At 44.8% G+C, this 17,382-nt stretch overlaps 2 protein-coding genes across 5 annotated transcripts in view; one reads left to right on the top strand and one right to left on the bottom strand.

Moving 5' to 3' along the window:
- The window catches only part of LOC120417089 (uncharacterized), a 128,895-nt gene that overhangs the window by 80,294 nt on the left and 31,219 nt on the right, over positions 1-17,382 (bottom strand). For 3 of the 4 annotated variants that reach the window (XM_052706076.1, XM_052706079.1, XM_052706078.1), the window contains exon 1: positions 2,354-3,350. The exons of the other annotated variant lie outside the window; for it this stretch is intronic. The gene's annotated coding sequence lies outside the window, so the exon portion shown is untranslated. Of the gene's footprint in view, positions 1-2,353; positions 3,351-17,382 lie in introns of those variants that run through there. 4 annotated transcript variants of the gene reach the window in all.
- Positions 6,099-17,335, top strand: LOC120425039 (uncharacterized). Its single transcript, XM_052706047.1, has 13 exons — positions 6,099-6,766; positions 7,013-7,307; positions 7,371-7,722; positions 7,780-9,590; positions 10,622-11,310; positions 11,368-12,011; positions 12,077-13,422; positions 13,488-13,705; positions 13,925-14,977; positions 15,069-15,409; positions 15,468-15,608; positions 15,668-16,845; positions 16,907-17,335. Exons 1-13 carry the CDS (start codon positions 6,114-6,116, stop codon positions 17,279-17,281), a joined length of 9,096 nt encoding a protein of 3,031 aa, XP_052562007.1. The 5' UTR covers positions 6,099-6,113; the 3' UTR covers positions 17,282-17,335.

Raw genomic sequence — 17,382 nt, 5'->3', positions numbered from 1 at the left:
CGAATTTCGGTATATAACAATCAAAGTACCATGCTTCTCCATCCAAATGAGTTTCCAATACATTTTGCTGGAGACGCATGGGAATTCCAATATATATTTTTTATAAGGCCGTTGCAAATATGTTTCAAAGTTTCACCCGTCAATACTTAGATATTTTTATAATCAACTGGACAGGTCTGAAATGCATTTGAAAATACTTTTTTTTACTCAAATGATGAAACCATGGCATTTTTTATTTTCATATTTTCAACGTTTCAATGCAAAAAGGCATGAAAAATAAATCACACAGAATTTTTTTGGCGATTTTTTTTTTGCGTTGCTTTACACAAATATTAAAATAAAGAATAATAAGAAATAAAAGAAAGGTGCAATTGTAGAATGGCATGTATTTCCATCGTGCAACTAATGTTGGCATATTCAGCCCATATCGAGCAACTGATACCTTCGTGGGAAGTGAGCAAGCAAGTTTCTATCAAAACATTCGCAAAATTATTTGTTTTTATTGTGAGAACTTGCAAATTGGACGGAGTTAGGACCGTGTCATACGAGAATTTCCCCTATGTCAGTTTAAAGTTTGTAGTAAATTTTAGTTCGCTGTTGAAAATAGTTTGCGGAACTTTTGAGCACGTTTTCACTTTAAAAAAATAATAAAAAGTGATTTCTCATTTCACTTTTTTGATAAACAATTGGTTGAAAAAGCGTAATAGTTTTGTCAACATTTTCCTAACCCCAAAAAATTAAACTTTTCATAAGACACTACATCGAAATCCCTTCTCAAGATACAGAATTGGATGGAGTAGACCTGGGTGCTGAAAAGACAGAATGCGTAACGTGATTTTCGAAAGCTCCCCACTGCTCCCCACTAATACATCTGCACTACAGCTGTAAACATAAACAAAGTAGAAGGCTATGTTCAAGCTCAAGCGTGACATATTTTTTGCTGCTGAAGTGAAATAATTATAAAACATTTTGGATCTGTTGATGTTGATGTTTTCGATGAAAAATTAAGTGCTTCGCACTTTTTTCTTCGTAGACATAACGATGGGCGGCCAAAAGAGGCCTTTTTTGTTTTCCACGTGATGAAAAATTGTGTCAAAAGTGGGTGGAATTTCGTGAATCAGAAGAGCAACCGAATGGAAGTTCCGAGATTATGTATCTTTGATGTGTAGTGATAATATTGGAGTATCCAATATTATTTGGAAAGTACTATTGATAGTTATTGATAATTCGTCGCTAACATTTAAAAAAGCGTCATAAACATAGATTTTGTAGACATAGCGATTATAACATTTTAGCGACGAATTATGCCAAACTCGATTTCAAACCTCTTATTAAGATGTTTTGACTTCGAATACCTCAATAGTCATCGATTTTTTTTTTTTATTCCTGACTAAATAAATTTTAGATCGATCACAATACTTGCCACTTCTTGGTATAATTATGCGAACAGTAAATTGGTTCCGCTTTGACAGTTCTAAATTGAGGCCGCTTTGCGGACAACTATTCTGCACCCAGGAGTAGACGAACAAATAAAATCTGTTTTGGGCATAGAAATGGCCTCTAAAGTTTTAGGCAGAAATCGATTGAATCAAAATATAATATATTTAAAAACTATAAAACAACCACCGCAATATAATACGACGGTACACAATGTTTCTATCTTGCAGATTATTTACAAAGTTTTCCCGGTAGAAAAAATCCCAAGTGCAAATTCGCAACAATTCGAAATGAGTTTTCAGAAAAGTGCTCTAATTGCTACTCGTGCCACTTTGGTGCAAACATTTCCCGACCAAACTGCGCACTAAAGCAAAAATAAAACTCTTCCAGCGCCACTTGGCGCGGAGAAAATTTGTTAATCCTTTTCTAGTGCTTCATAAAGCAGCTACTCTTTAGCCACATAAATCCGCTCCAAAGAGTGTGGAAATAAAAAGTAGGTAGGTACCTGAAACTTGCGGAAAGGAATCCTCCTCCCGAAACCGCAGCGCAAAAATTCAAACGACTTCAAACGCAGCTCTCTCCTTTTTTTCAGGGGGATGAGACGTTTCGCCTTCCGCATTTGCAACGCACGACTTCCCCGCCCCGTTTGTGGTCTTTCAAGTCGTCGTTCTGAGATTTGTTACACGACAACTCTTTTTTTTTGTTGTATTCTTTGCTCCTAATTCCCCTGGGGTAGCAACCGCGACGAAACCGCAAGGATTTACGCCAACTTCCGATCCCTGGCTTTCACACAGTTGCATATCAAAGTATATCCTGCGAGGAGCACTGAACAAAAAGGACACTTTTTTTATGTTGTTTGGAGTTGTTCTCACTTAAGCCATGCAAGCCACAGAAACACGACTACGCGGTAACTTACTTGCCGTGATGGATTTTGCCGCCCCTCCGGGAATCCCCTCCGACAGCCCTGTTGGTTAAGTTGTGGCGCAAAAACGACGTCCTCTTGCAGGGAGCAAAACTTTGTCCCTCACACTTTGTTGCCTTTGTTGCGGACAATTTGATCAATTTGTTGTTCGATCACTCGTTTTCTTCTTGAAAGCAAAACTTTTACATCACCTAGTGCGTTCGCTTAACTTTTGGACGTCGTCACTTGATCCAGAGTACACTCACACCACGAAGCTCGAGTCTGTTGTGCAAGTTTGGTTCAAAGAAAGCGACGATGGTCAACTTGGGGAAACTTTGTATCGAACCGCCATCGAAGACCAGGTATTTCACACACGTTTGGTCACGGGATGCTAGCGTCCATCGAGCGGCGCTTGAAAAATCCGACCAATCATGACATGATTATGCAGTTAGCCCTACTACTTCACAGATTATGGAAGACCACCGATTGCCCAAGGCAAATGATCCGGAACGATTGGTTCCGTTTCGCTCCGTCGGTTGTACACAAACACTCGTTACACATCTACACAATTATCGGCAATTATATGTGAACTATTTATAAACGACTAAACGAAATCAAATTGTCGATTACAATCAATCATCCTCACTCTCTTCACCCCCGGAGCAGTCTGTGTATCTAAATCGCCAATCACCAATCAGAACAGCGCGGGAATCCGCTCAACAACGGATACAATTGCACACCTGATGGATCCGAGCGCACAATCCACCTGAATGTCCCATTCCAATCACTCTTCAAAATGACCACTGAGCACAACAGGCAACTACCAGCAGGGACAGAAAAGGAGAGCATCCGAGCACGCTGCTCCATCCGAGGGTCGGCGGTCAACTGAAACGGAGCTCTATCACATGGCAGTAAACAACCTGCGAGGACACCTTTTCCCGCTCCCGAAGGACGCCAACCGAGTGTTGTAACAACCGCACGACATGCACGTCTCTCCAGCAGCACCGTTGGAGCAACAGTGAGTTGCGAAAGTGTGTCCTTTCAACGTCAACAGCCAGCCAGCTGGTTGTTGCCGGATCGGATCGGATTGTGACGCGCGCGTGCGCACCCACTTCGGGAGGGAAATTTTCTTTTCCCGCGTGTTCCAGAACTTCCCTGCACGAGGTTCTAGGCCGAGGCCAACAACGATGCAACAAACGGTTATACTCATAATTTTAGCTATCGCGATGATGTGTATTGGCTCATCAGGCGGTTCATTGTGTTACACGCGGAAAATGTACGCACTTTCATCGGGGTTAATCTGCTTCCAGAAGCTGAACTCTCGACAGCGATGCGATGTTAATTCAATCAATTTTCTCCAAATGTGATTGCTTTATCGGAAAAGAGCAATCAAGTGGCGCTTTTATCTTCCTTTTATGTATGACTATACTGCCCATGTTCGCATAAATGTCCCATATGCAAAAACAGCAAGCTGAGAAAAACGCTTAACAAGATTGTCCCACACATAAGGCTACGTGTTAAGTTTTCACGAAAAAACTGGATTTCCTCCTGATTTCTAGAACAAAGTACTGGATGTTATAGGCTCTTTTGAAAGAGCACACGATTTTGAACCAAAATGCATCGATAACTCAAAAGTGACGAAAATGCATATGGGACATTTATGCGATCATGGGCAGTATAGAGGATTCTGAAAGAAGAATCTTATAAACAGGTTACAAACTGTGTAAGTTTAACCCATTTCTGTCAGCATTTAAAACGTCCCAGCTTTGATTGAACAAGGTCACGTGGTCCTGTGGGGCGGAAGATACGTGCAAGTTATAAATAGAACTGGAAACAGTTGTCATCGTCGGAAATCGATCAAAATGTAAATACTCTATTTGAAGGAGAGCAAATAGCACACTTATGAGATGACATCCAGACACAAACACTGTTCGATTGGCTGACCAGATTATAGCGGAGCAAATCAATAGATTAGTAACAATGCTGTGTGACGTAGAGCAGCATCCCGGCAGACAACAATTTAATTTCTAGCAGTCCTTCCTCAAATAGTCTACCTCGAACCGGTGCCTGGTTGGAGCTCAACAAGCGCCCGAAGGGACAATGGATCTGTTTACTTAGGACCGATTATGTGCGAAGTAATTAATTAAACCTTCCCTGCCCCCAACGCCGCAGAAGACTGGTGGGAGAAAAGGGATTCCCAACACGCACCAGGAAGTTTTCCGTAAATTAATCTTATTATCAAGATTTACGAGACTTTCAACCATCAACCCCAAAGTGTGATGAGAATCGCTCACCCAGCTACAATCAATACTTTCTCCGCCCAAACTGACTGACACGTGCAAACCTGGGGAGACAGCTGACACTTACCGCGCGCGGTGATTTGCGGAAACATAAAAAGAACCGTTTACCGCCGCCCTCAAATGACCGACCAAAAATGAATCAACAACTTGCCGTGCAAGCAATTATGACTTGGGCACCATCTTTACACCGGTATAACGCCATCCGTTCGCAGCTATCTTACAAACACATTGATTTGACAGCAAAGTGCTGTTCGATTCGTTATCTGGTTGTAGTTTGGGGAAGAATTTGGTACCTCTACGCGCCACATTTTTCGGGTTGTGTAAGGAAGTAATTAATTATGTGGAATAGGATGTAACAAAAATGACTGTTTGGCGGGCATTCAGGGGTTTGTTCCGGTGGGCATACTGAGCCCAAATCCCAAATATGAGCTTGATTGGACGTAACAGGAGCTGGCGCTCCGCCCTTCAATTTTAAATGGGATTTAACCCGTAAAAAAAGATTTTTTCAAAAATGTCAATTTTCGAGGCATTTTGGCCACTGAAGCGTTTGCCAAAAACATCACTGGCGTGTAGGCCAGATCCTTGCGCATCTTTTGGTATATATAACATTGAAGTTTGGAGCATCCTGGAGCTCGGTACAGACCTTCAAAGTTTGGCATTTTTTCGAAAAATCGGTCCCAGCAAAATCAAATGGCGTCTCGGGCGTCGCGAGACGCGACGCATATCTTTTTTGCCGGGGCCGGTTTTTTGAAAAAATGCCAAACTTTGAAGGTCTGTACCGAGCTCCAGGATGCTCCAAACTTCAATGTTATATATACCAAAAGATGCGCAAAGATCTGGCCTACACGCCAGTGATGTTTTTGGTAAACGCTTCAGTGGCCAAAATGCCTCAAAAATTGTCATTTTTGAAAAAATCTTTTTTTACGGGTTAAATCCCATTTAAAATTGAAGGGCGGAGCGCCAGCTCCTGTTACGTCCAATCAAGCTCATATTTGGGATTTGGGCTCAGTATGCCCACCGGAACAAACCCCTGAATGCCCGCCAAAAAGTCATTTTTGTTACACTCTAATGTGGAACTTAAAAAAATAGCAATCTCGTGATTCATGCTTCTGTTACTCATCATTTAGAAAAAAAATTCCAGTGTAAAAACTGCTTAAAATTCAATAAATTCCCAGAATACCCAACAACGCGCGAGAAATTTCGAAGAGAGGTACTTCGTCGTGTGTGCTACTTTCCAAACGGTGTCGACCTTGTCTTGGGCGCGAAGAATTTACAATTCCAGGCCAATACAACCAGTTCTGTGGTCAAAAAATGAGAAGAAGAAGGGGTGGTACAGCAATTGATATCGACACACACGAAACAACACAGATGAGATAACGCATCAACAGCCCAAGTCTGCAGCAGTTCTACAGCGTTCCCAGCACTGACTGGTTCCATTTGTTGATTAGTATTCAAAAGACCGCAGGACGGTAAGGATGGACAAGTCGGCGCTGCTTGGAAGTGTCTCGGTGGTGCTGGTGCTGCTGTTGGTGCAGAGCTGTTGCACCGTTCGGGCTCAGGTAGACGGTGACAACTATCGGTTACCGAACAACAGCTATCCGTTGCGTTACGACCTTGAGTTGACCACGTACGTGCACGAGGATGGCAGCGAACGCCAGTTTCGATTCGACGGAAAGGTCAAGATCGAGCTAATTGTGGAGGATGATCGCAACAGCAGTATTACCGTGCACTACCGCCAGACGACCATAACGCACGTCAAGTTGTGGTCCCTATTCGCAAACGGTACCGAAAATGTCCTGCTGGATGACGACTCGAGCTTCACGTTGGACGGTCGCAGAGAATTCCTGACCGTTACGCCTACGTCACTGCAAGTTGGAACGCTCTTCTTGGAGATTGAATACTACGGCGAACTACGCAAGGACAACGCCGGATTCTACCGATCATCGTACGTGGATGACACGGGCAGGACGCGATGGCTAGCCACGACACAGTTTTCCTCCACAGACGCTCGCCACGCTTTTCCATGTTACGATGAACCCGGAATACGGGCTCCCATCGGACTGACTGTCATTCACGGCGAGCAATACATGGTTCTGTCGAACAATCTTCCCAAGGACTCAACGAAAGGGTAAGTTGCATTTTCTCAACAACTTCGTGTTAGAACATAATCAAATAATAGCTAATCGATCATTTTACCAGTTCGTACAACTTCACCTGTCAATAAAAATCATCCACTACCAATAATAACACCCTAATCTCGCTTATCTCCCACCGCACAATACCAAACCAATCGCGACTAAATGGGACCAAATTAGCAAACAAACAACGAATAATTGCACTCACCGGCTTATCTGCTTTCTCCCACACACAACAGCCCGCTGGAAGGGTATCAGAGAACCGTTTTCGAAGATACGCCCGTTATGCAGCCGTACCTGCTGGGAATCATCGTGAGTGACTTCCAGGGCATTCCGTCCGCGATGGATCCTCGCCAGAGCGTCTACGCGCGGTACAACGCGATCCGGAACGGCGAGGCAAACTTCATTCTCGAAGCGGGCACCAAAATTCTCAACATTCTGGAGCAGTATCTGCAGACGCCGTTTGCGCTGCCCAAGATCTATCAGGTGGCAGTGCCGGACTTTGCCGCCGGAGCGATGGAAAACTACGGATTGGTTTGTATTCTAACCTTAAAAACTTGGCACGACATCATTTCATAAAAAAATAACCTCCAACAGGTAACGTACAAGGAGGAGAAATTCTTCTACGACAGTCAGTCCAGCCCGATGAAGCAGCAGCACGAGATAGCTACCGTAGTGGGGCATGAGTTTGGACACCAGTACTTCGGCAATATGGTTTCGCCAGCATGGTGGAGCTACCTTTGGATGAAGGAAGGGTTCGCTAGATTTTTCGAATATTTCGCAGCTGACATCGCGTACCCCGAGCTGAAGATACGGGAGACCTATACCGTTCAAAAACTGCAAAACGCCTTCGACCTGGATTCGCTCGGATCGTCCCGGCCAATGACCTACTACGTCAACACGCAGACCGAAATAGCAAACGTTTTCGATAACATTGCTTACGACAAAGGTAAAAATATGCGTAAAATGGCAAAAGCTTTTTTTTTCAACATTGTTGTTTTCACAGGTGGATCCATAATGCGAATGTTCCAGCACGCTTTTGGGCCGGATACTTTCCGGCAGGCGTTGATCAACTACCTCCGAGATAACGCATTCAAAGGTGCGAATCCGGAAAATTTTGCATGGGCCATTCAACAAGCAATCGATGCTTCTCCAACGACGGCGCTCCCCCAAGGGGTCACTGCGTTCACTGTCCTCAAATCCTGGACCGAACAAAGCGGTTATCCAGTTCTGCACGTATCAAGGGGAAACAATCTGCAAGTCACACTAAGTCAAGAACGATATCTGCTCAAGACTGTTGATGTGACCGGCTCGACCTGGATTGTGCCGTACAACTTTGCTACGAGCAGAAATCCAAACTTTGACACTACCACAGATACACGATGGCTGCTTACAAACTCGACGGTATTGCCCCCGGAGGGATGGTCATCTGCCGATTGGATTATCATCAATAAACAGCAAACTGGCTATTACCGCGTGAACTATGACGAACGCTTGTGGAACTTGATAATTATGCAGCTTCAAAGGAATTCTACGATTATCAACAACATCAACAGAGCTCAGCTGATTGACGACTCGCTGAACCTCGCTCGATCGGGACGCTTGGGATACGACATTCCGCTCCGGTTGATCGCATCTTGTCTTGTCTCCGAGCGTAACTACGTACCATGGGCAGCCGCCAACCAAAATTTGGCAGTACTGGTACGACTTTTCTCGGGATCTGCTCAGTTAGACTTGCTGAAGAAGTACTTATTAGGAGCAATCACACCCGCCTTCACCGACCTAGGTTTGATCACACAACCCAGTGACGACCTTTTCACGCGACAGGCTAGAGAAATTGTTGCAAAGTGGGCCTGTATGATGGGTTCCCAAGAATGCTTGTATAGAGCAGCCAACATCGTTCAACAATCCGTCGAACAGGATCAAACCCAAGTTGACCCCGATCTCCGCAGTGCAATCTACTGTTATGGATTGAAGGAAGCGTCCAAGGATGTATTCCTTGCTGTCTGGACCAAGATGCAAACCTCAAAGGACCAATCACTCCGATCGGATCTTATTTACGCCCTAGGATGTGCAGAAAGCAATGAGCTAAAGCAACTGTTCCTCAATACTTCAATCGCTGACGAGGCAAACGGACTCAACTATTTTGGACAAGAACGGGAACGCATCTTCTCGGCCATTTACTCCAATGGAAGAAATGGAATGCAGATCGCGTTGAACTTTTTCATGGAAAACTTCAGAAAGATAAATGAACTGTACAACAAGGGCAACTTTGGTGGACGTGCCATAGGAAGTGCCATAACTGGTATGGCAAAATACATCGTCGATATCGAACTAAACGGTCACTTCCAGCAGCTGATAGAAACTTTAAAGCAGGAAGGTTTGCTCCGTGACACCGATATCCTGAGAGCGCTGGAACAATCGAGCGAAAATCTGCAATGGGTGCGTACCAAGGGTAAGGTCATCGAGAATTGGCTGCAAGCCTTATATCCAGCTCCCACTGAAGAACCTGAAACGACCACGACAACCGCCGCTCCAACAACCACCACAACTGTGCCCACAACAACAACCACGTCATCAACAACAACAACAACAGTTCCACCAACAACAACATCAACAACACCGCCAACGACAACAACGACTACAGCGGAACAAACTACCACGACATCGTCCACGGATGCTGAATCTACTACCACAAATTTCGTGGATAGCACAACGGCAGATGCATTCGTTGGAACTACAACCGAGCAGCCAGGAGGGGCAAGTGCAGCTTTAATATCAGGATGGTTGCTAACTTTAACAATTGTAGTAGCTTTAAATTGATGTTATTATGTTAAGTTCAGTTCTGCTGAAATAAAGAAGAGTTACTTCCAACAACAAATTTTACGAACAAATCTCACAGCCCACATGATCACATTTGAATGCTGAACATAAATTTCAGACATCTGCCAGCGATATAAGCGTTCATTATTCTAGTCGGCAATGATAATGTGACAATATAAACTTCGACAGGTCTGTCAAAATTGCGATTTTTAAAACTACACGTTTTCAGTGATAAGATAAGCACAAATGGCCATTCAATTGACTGTCGCATGTCGACGTACTTGGATTGATTCTTTCGCAAGACTCTATGACTTGGAGTGTGATGGCATTGTTGCTATCACAGAAAAAAAATGATGGTAATATTCATCAGGAAATGGTGACAGATTTTGTGGCAAAATAAATGATTAATTTTACCCCAGAAAATGATGAATTCTCATCAGTTTTTGATGAATATTCATCAGGTTCACATTTTTACACATTGTTTATGTAATATTACTCAAAAAAGAGGTAATATTCAACCTACCAAATTTTCAACATTCCAAAATTCAACTTTTTTTTCTGTGTACTCAATTGTTTTATATAGATCGTCAGTATAAAAAGAAACTTGCAGTGTATTATAATTAGTACTTAACTAATACTAAATAACTCTATGTGAAAACACATGATCGTCTACTTAATTAAACCTAAAAAGGGTATGAACTTTCAGTTGGAATGTTAAAGTATTGTTGCTAATCTCCAGATCTTATAAAAAGGGATAACTTCCACTCAAGTTGCCACTTCTAAATTCCAGTAATTTCGCCAATTAACACAGCACTGCTATCAACAGTGCATTGAGTGCAATAAAACAATCTCTTGAATGGTTAAAACCGCAACAAGTCCAATACAGCATCAATTGCCCGCTGCTGTTTAAGAGAGCACTATTTGTCTGATAAGATAAGATAATATAATTAACTTGGTATTCTGAAGATTCCCTGTTTAAATGATCAGCATAACTTCGGCACTTTGATAGTGAAAAGAGTTAGTAGGGCCGTGATATTCAACCTAACAAGATGTGGAAGTACCTGCTCCTGGTAGCAGGACTCGCTTCGACCGTCTGGTCCGGAGTTCCCCTATTGGATCGTCGTGCTCCGACCGTGACCACCAAACAAGAGACGGAGCCGGAGACCGGATATCGACTGCCGAACACCACAGTTCCTCTGAAGTACAACATCGAACTCACAACCCACGTCCACGACCACGGCAGTGCGGAACAGTTTGATTTTGAGGGAAAAGTTATCATTTCGTTGCGTGTTGAAGAGGACAACGTGAGAAATATAACTCTTCACTATCGCGAAATCACGGTGACTCATGTGAAACTCAGCGAAAGCGGAAGTCTCGTGCTGATAGATGATGACTCTAGCTTTTCCACCGATTCCACTTATGAATTTCTGGTTATTGAACCAACAAGTGCTCTGAAAGTTGGTGTTTATACGTTGGAAATTCAATATAACGGCGTGCTGCGTACCGACAATGGTGGATTTTATCGATCATCATACACGGATGCGTCCGGACGGACCAGATGGATCGCCACGACACAGTTCGAGTCAACAGATGCGCGACATGCATTCCCGTGCTTCGATGAACCCGGAATTCGTGCTCCGATTGGATTGAAAATTACCCACGGAAGCACCTATCACGCCATCTCAAATATGCCCATCAAATCTCAAGTAGATAGGTATGTCGTTCGCTGAAATGCAAAAAAAAAGTTTTTCTATATGAGTTATTCTTTCAGTACTTTGCCAAATTATAAAATTACTGAATTCGAGGACACACTATCCATGCAGACATATCTGCTGGCATTTGTCGTTTCCGATTTTGATTCAATCTCGGACCAGGAAAACAACCAATCCGTGTTTGCCGCTCCAAGTGCCATCGCCAATGGTGATCTTCAGTTTGCCCTGGAGGCAGGTGTAAAGGTTATCGGCGCATTAGAGGACTATCTGCAGGTCAATTATAGCTTCCCGAAACTCGACCAGATTGGAATTCCCGATTTCGCAGCAGGAGCGATGGAAAACTGGGGTCTGGTGACTTATCGTGAGGAAATTTTGCTCTATAATGCGACCAATTCACCGAAAAGCCAGCTGAAACGAACCGCTTCCATCATCGCACACGAGTACGGTCATCAGTTTTTTGGAAATCTAGTATCACCCGCATGGTGGAGCTACCTGTGGCTAAACGAAGGATTCGCTACTCTGATGGAGTACTTGGCATCGGACAAAGCTTACCCGGAGTTGCGGATCCAAGAAATGTTCAACATTGAAGCGGTTCAAACTGCGTTCCAGTCGGATGCCCTGGAGTCGACACGTCCCATGAACAGTTATGTCGAAACGCCCGCTGAAATCTCGCAACTGTTTGATGATATCGCGTACCAAAAGTGTAAGTACCAAACATTGTTTACCAATCACTGTAAAGTGTGTCATACGTTATCTTTCATCCAATAGCCGGATCTGTATTGCGCCAACTGCAACATGCGGTCGGTGATCGAACATTCAGAAATGGACTAAAGTACTACCTTGAGGCAAAACAATTCCAAGCGGCAATTCCAGCAGATCTAGCCGCAGGTCTACAGAAAGCGGTCGACGAGGTTGACGATGCGTTGCCGGGGGATGTAAAGGTGATCGATATCATCAACTCATGGGCTGATCAAGAGGGATATCCGGTTGTACATGTCAGTCGGAATGAAGCAGGAGTTGTAAAGCTACACCAGGAACGCTATCTTTTAAAGGCTTCTGATGAAGATACGAAAGCCACATGGTACATTCCATACAACTTGGCTACTTACCAAGCTCCAAGTTTTACCTCGACCCGCGCGTTGGATTGGCTCACCAAAGAAACGGCAGAGATTCGCCCGACACCTTCCCTCAACTGGGACAATAACGACTGGGTAATCCTGAATATACAACAGACAGGATATTACCGAGTCAGTTACGACGACAGTCTTTGGGAACTCCTCATTCAGGAGCTTAACAATGGAGAATACAGCACCATCCATCATCTTAATCGCGCCCAATTGATTGATGACTCGCTTAACCTCGCGCGTTCCAGTCACATCAAGTACGACGTAGCCTTTCGATTGATTCAATATCTCACCAAAGAAAGGGAATACATCCCATGGGCTTCAACCAACAATGGGTTGGCATTCCTTAACCGAATGCTAGCGGGATCATCCAAGTATGACTTGTTCAAAAAGTTCGTTTGGGTGTTGGTTGAACCCGCGTTCCACCATTTTACTGTGACCGACAAACCTTCTGAATCGCACTTTGAAAAGCTCACACGTAACGTGGTAATCAACTGGGCCTGCGCAGTTGATGCGGAAGAATGCCTCACTCAAACCAGCTCTCAATTGGCGGAAGTTATCTCCAACAAAACGGATGACATCAATCCGAATCTTAAGAGTGTGGTATACTGCAACGGGTTGCGCAACGCCGAACGCAACTCATTCCTATTCATTTGGGATCGTATGCAGCGATCGCAGGATCCGGCCGAACGTACGCTGATAACAAATGCCCTCGGTTGCTCGCAGGACGCTGAACTGCTGAACCTCTTCCTGGAGACTTCCCTCGATGCCTCCGGCGAAACCAACTACCGTGGCCAGGAGAGGTCTCGTGTGTTTAGTTCCGTATATTCTGGCGGAAAGGTCGGTCTGGAGACGGCCATGCGGTTCCTCGACAAAAATGCAGCCGCAATCGATAAGATGTACAACGGTGGAAGCTTCGGTGGTCGCGCCATCGGTTCGGCCGTCACCGGCATGGCACGCCGTATCGTCAACAAAGAACAAGCTGATGAGGTAAGAACGTGGATCTCCGTACAATCTTACATTGTTAGCTAACGTGTGTTTTTTTTTTATTCCAGTTTGAAGTACTGATTACAAAGCTGGCCGCGGGAAATTATCTCAACAGTGGTGAAGTTTCAACCGCCAAAGAGCTCATACAGGAGAATATCTTGTGGACTACCAAAAATTATGACGTCATCGAAAATTGGCTCGAGACGAATATGAAATCTGGCGCAAACAAACTCAGTATTTTTGTTGTAACACTTGTTGCTTCATTGCTTGTCTCTTTCTTCCGCTAGTATGTAAAAAAGTTAGAAAAATAAATTTAATTTTAGACCAAGGTATCGATATTTTTGAGTACTTTCTCGTTGGTGCAATCGGAAAGAACTGACTAGAGACATACAATAATCCAAAGCTCTAAAAGACGGTGGGCTATAATATTGATTATAGTATCAAATCTTATCTATGATTTAGAGCCCCGTCTTCTTATCGTCCCTCTCAAGCCGTATTAAATAAGCCACAAAACACCTTTGCTGAACCAGTTCTCGCGCGAATCAGGGATGATCAGGATGATCGCCCCAAAATCGATTTTACTGTGTGTATTGGCTGTGGCCGGCGCCGCACTGGCGGCTGACCGTCCCTTGTCCAAAAGTGCTGACGTGGATCCGCCGTTGCTGATTGCGCCGGAAATTGAAGCATTCGGAGACGACACGGTTGTTCCGTTCCAAGAAATCGATGAAGCATATCGACTGCCAACAACTATTACTCCAACCCGGTACGATGTGCTTCTGCGAACTGAGGTCCACACTGGAGATCGAGCATTCGAAGGAACCGTAGATATCTATTTCACCGTGCTGGAGGCGACCAACGAAATTGTGATCCACCAGCGTGACTTGGCGATTCAATCGTATGTTTTGTACTCGGTTGGTGCGACCGATGTTGAACTGGCCGCTCCGGAAATGGCATACAACGCCCTATACAACAAAGTGACCTTCACCAGTGGAACACTACTGACGGCAGGTGAAAACTACAAGCTGGTTATTAGATTCAACGGAAAATTGGCCAACGACGAGGATGGTTTCTACATTTCCTCCTACGTTGATGACAACGGTGTGACGAAATACCTGGCTACCACGCAGTTCGAATCTACCAGTGCCCGTGAAGCTTTCCCGTGTTTCGATGAACCTAATCTTAAAGCACGATTTACTATTAAGATATTGCACCATGGATCTTATTCGGCCCGATCGAATATGGCTGTTGCAAAGGAAGAGGATATTGGAAATGGTTACAAAATTACCACGTTCGGAATAACTCCACTGATGTCAACGTATCTGCTGGCCTTCGTAGTGTCCGACTTTGAAAGCATTGGAACCGATACGCAAAGAGTCTACGTCCGTTCGAATGCTCTCGACGAAGCAACGTTTGCACAAGAAGCTGGCGAAAAGATTCTTGCTGCCCTCGACGCCCATCTTAAGATGAAGTACAGCGAGCAGATGCCGGAAATGAAGCAGTTTGCGATTCCAGACTTTGCAGCCGGAGCCATGGAAAACTGGGGATTGGTTACGTACAGGTAATTACGGGGCAATAATGATTTTACGACGCTTTATCTGTGTCAAGGAATACAATAGATCATAAACGTATTGGCCGACTTATCTTCACAGGGAACAGTATCTATTGTTTAATCCTGCCCTGAGCACTTATCGCACTAAAACCAATATTGCCACAATCATTGCGCACGAGTACGCCCATCAATGGTTCGGCAATCTTGTCAGCCCCGAATGGTGGGAATACATCTGGCTGAACGAAGGATTTGCTACGCTGTACGAGTACCTTGCAACGCATGAGGCCTACCCCAACATGGAGTATTGGGAACTGTTCAACCTGCAGGTCATCCAAGCCGCCATGGTCCCGGATGGTTTGGAAAGCACCCGCCCAATGACCTGGAACGCCGATTCCCCACAGAGCATCTCTCGTTTGTTTGATCGTGTCGCTTATCCTAAATGTATGCATAGCTTAAATCCTTAATTACAATCTTTACTACATGGTTTGATTGTTTACAGCCGGTAGCGTGTTGAACATGATGCGTAACATTGTTGGCGACGAAAACTGGGCAACTGGTCTGAGACTTTATCTGCAGGCCCGCCAATACAAAGGAGCCAACGTTGAACATTTGCACGAAGGACTGCAGGCTGCTATTGAAGGTAAGTCGTTGTACATCTCATTGTATGCAAATTGATTGAAGGTTTGATTTTATGACCAGGCAAAAATATCCTCCCTGATGGAATGACCATCAAGCAAGTTATGGACAGCTGGACGACGGAGAAGGGATATCCAGTGCTGAATGTTCGTCGTTCTTACGACACCGGAGACGTGATTATCTCTCAGGAACGTTTCATCTCCGATCGGAAGGTACCAAACACCAACGTGTGGATGCTTCCGTACAACTACGTGAACCAGTCTGTAGCAGATTTCCATGACACGAACACCTACAGCTGGTTGACGACTAAGGCCGCCAGAATCAGCACCGATGTTCCGGACCATCTGTGGATCATTTTCAACATCCAGCAGGTCGGTTTCTATCGTGTCAATTATGACGAACGCAATTGGGAACTCATCACCAACTCTTTGATCACGAACTGGGCAAGCGTAAACCGACTGAACCGCGCTCAGCTCATCGACGACGCTTTCTGGCTGGCCCGCTCTGAAAGGCTAGACTTTGAAATTTTCATGAAGCTGCTGACTTATCTGAAGGATGAGAGGGAATACGCTCCGTGGACGGCCGCAAGCAATGCGTTGTCTTACTTCAACGGAAAATTGCGAGGAACAAACGAATATCATGACTTCCTGGTTATGGTACACCGTTTAATCAAATACGTTTATTCTACGCTTTCCGTGGCTACCGTGTCAGAAACCGAGTCCATGCTGCACAAATACCTGAAGCAAACAATCACCAACTGGGCTTGCATCGTTGGAGATTTGGAATGTTTGAGGCTCACCAAAGAAGCTCTCGAAAACGAAGCCCTCAACGGTGTCATGGTTCATCCAGACGTGTCCAGTGTTGTGTACTGCCACGGTCTGCGTGACGCGGACGAAAACGTTTTCGTGTATCTCTACAACCGCATCTACAAAACGCAAAACTGGGCCTTCCGTATGCAGATCATCGATGCGTTGGGATGCTCGCGAAACCAGAAGTTCCTGGTTGATTTCCTGCACACGGCGCTCGGAAGTGGTTCCGAGATCAACTACAAGTCCAGCGAGCGCACCCGGATCATCCAGTCTGTTTACTCTGGAAGTCGCGTCGGCGTTGATGCGTTGATCGAGTTCCTTTCAAACACCAACAATGTTAATGATTTCGCTCTTCGTCTGGGCATCAACACGCTCAACAGTGCCATCGCCAACATTGCCTCTCGCACCAACAATGCAGAAGAGCTGGAAAAGGTTTGTGTGCTCATCGGATATCAATGGGAATCATTACTAATTAAACTCTTTGTTTCAACAGCTCGACAACCTGCTCACCAGCTTGGGATCGCACATTACTCCGGCTACTGCCAGTGCTGCCCGTGCCACCGTTCAGGCCAACCTCGACTGGCAGCAGAGCCACGAAGGCTTGCTTACGAAGACCTTCATCGCGGACTATGTCAATACCGTAGAGCCGGAAACGACGACCCAGGGAACCGAAACTACTACCCTACCCTCACCAGTCACGACCACAACTGCGGCACCCGCCCCAGGAGAAACGACCACAACGCCATCGGGTGGTTCCACCACAACCCTTGCTCCCACCACGACCACCGAAGATCCGGACGGTGCAGCGACCATTGCGGTTTCTCTTACGCTGCTTATCAGTGCCGTAATCGTAACCCTAATCAATTAAGATATTGTTCTATCCCCAAGTGATCAATCAGTAAATTGTAAAGTCGAAAACTGAGCTACGTAATCGTTTGATTTTTATTTTTTGAACTTTGAATCGATGAC

The sequence above is a fragment of the Culex pipiens genome, chromosome 1 (genome assembly GCF_016801865.2).
Source record: "Culex pipiens pallens isolate TS chromosome 1, TS_CPP_V2, whole genome shotgun sequence".
Taxonomy (NCBI): Eukaryota; Metazoa; Arthropoda; class Insecta; order Diptera; family Culicidae; genus Culex; species Culex pipiens.
Note: the sequence above shows the minus strand (reverse complement) of the source record. Positions and strands in the feature narration are given on the sequence as shown.

What these genes read in the sequence shown, in the direction of transcription:
- LOC120425039 (XM_052706047.1), top strand. Translation starts at nt 6,114, where the DNA reads ATGGACAAGTCGGCGCTGCTTGGAAGTGTCTCGGTGGTGCTGGTGCTG. An exon ending in TGGGGATTGGTTACGTACAG is followed by an intron (nt 14,978 to 15,068) that starts GTAATTACGGGG and finishes TTATCTTCACAG; the next exon opens with GGAACAGTATCTATTGTTTA. An exon ending in TCGTGTCGCTTATCCTAAAT is followed by an intron (nt 15,410 to 15,467) that starts GTATGCATAGCT and finishes GATTGTTTACAG; the next exon opens with CCGGTAGCGTGTTGAACATG.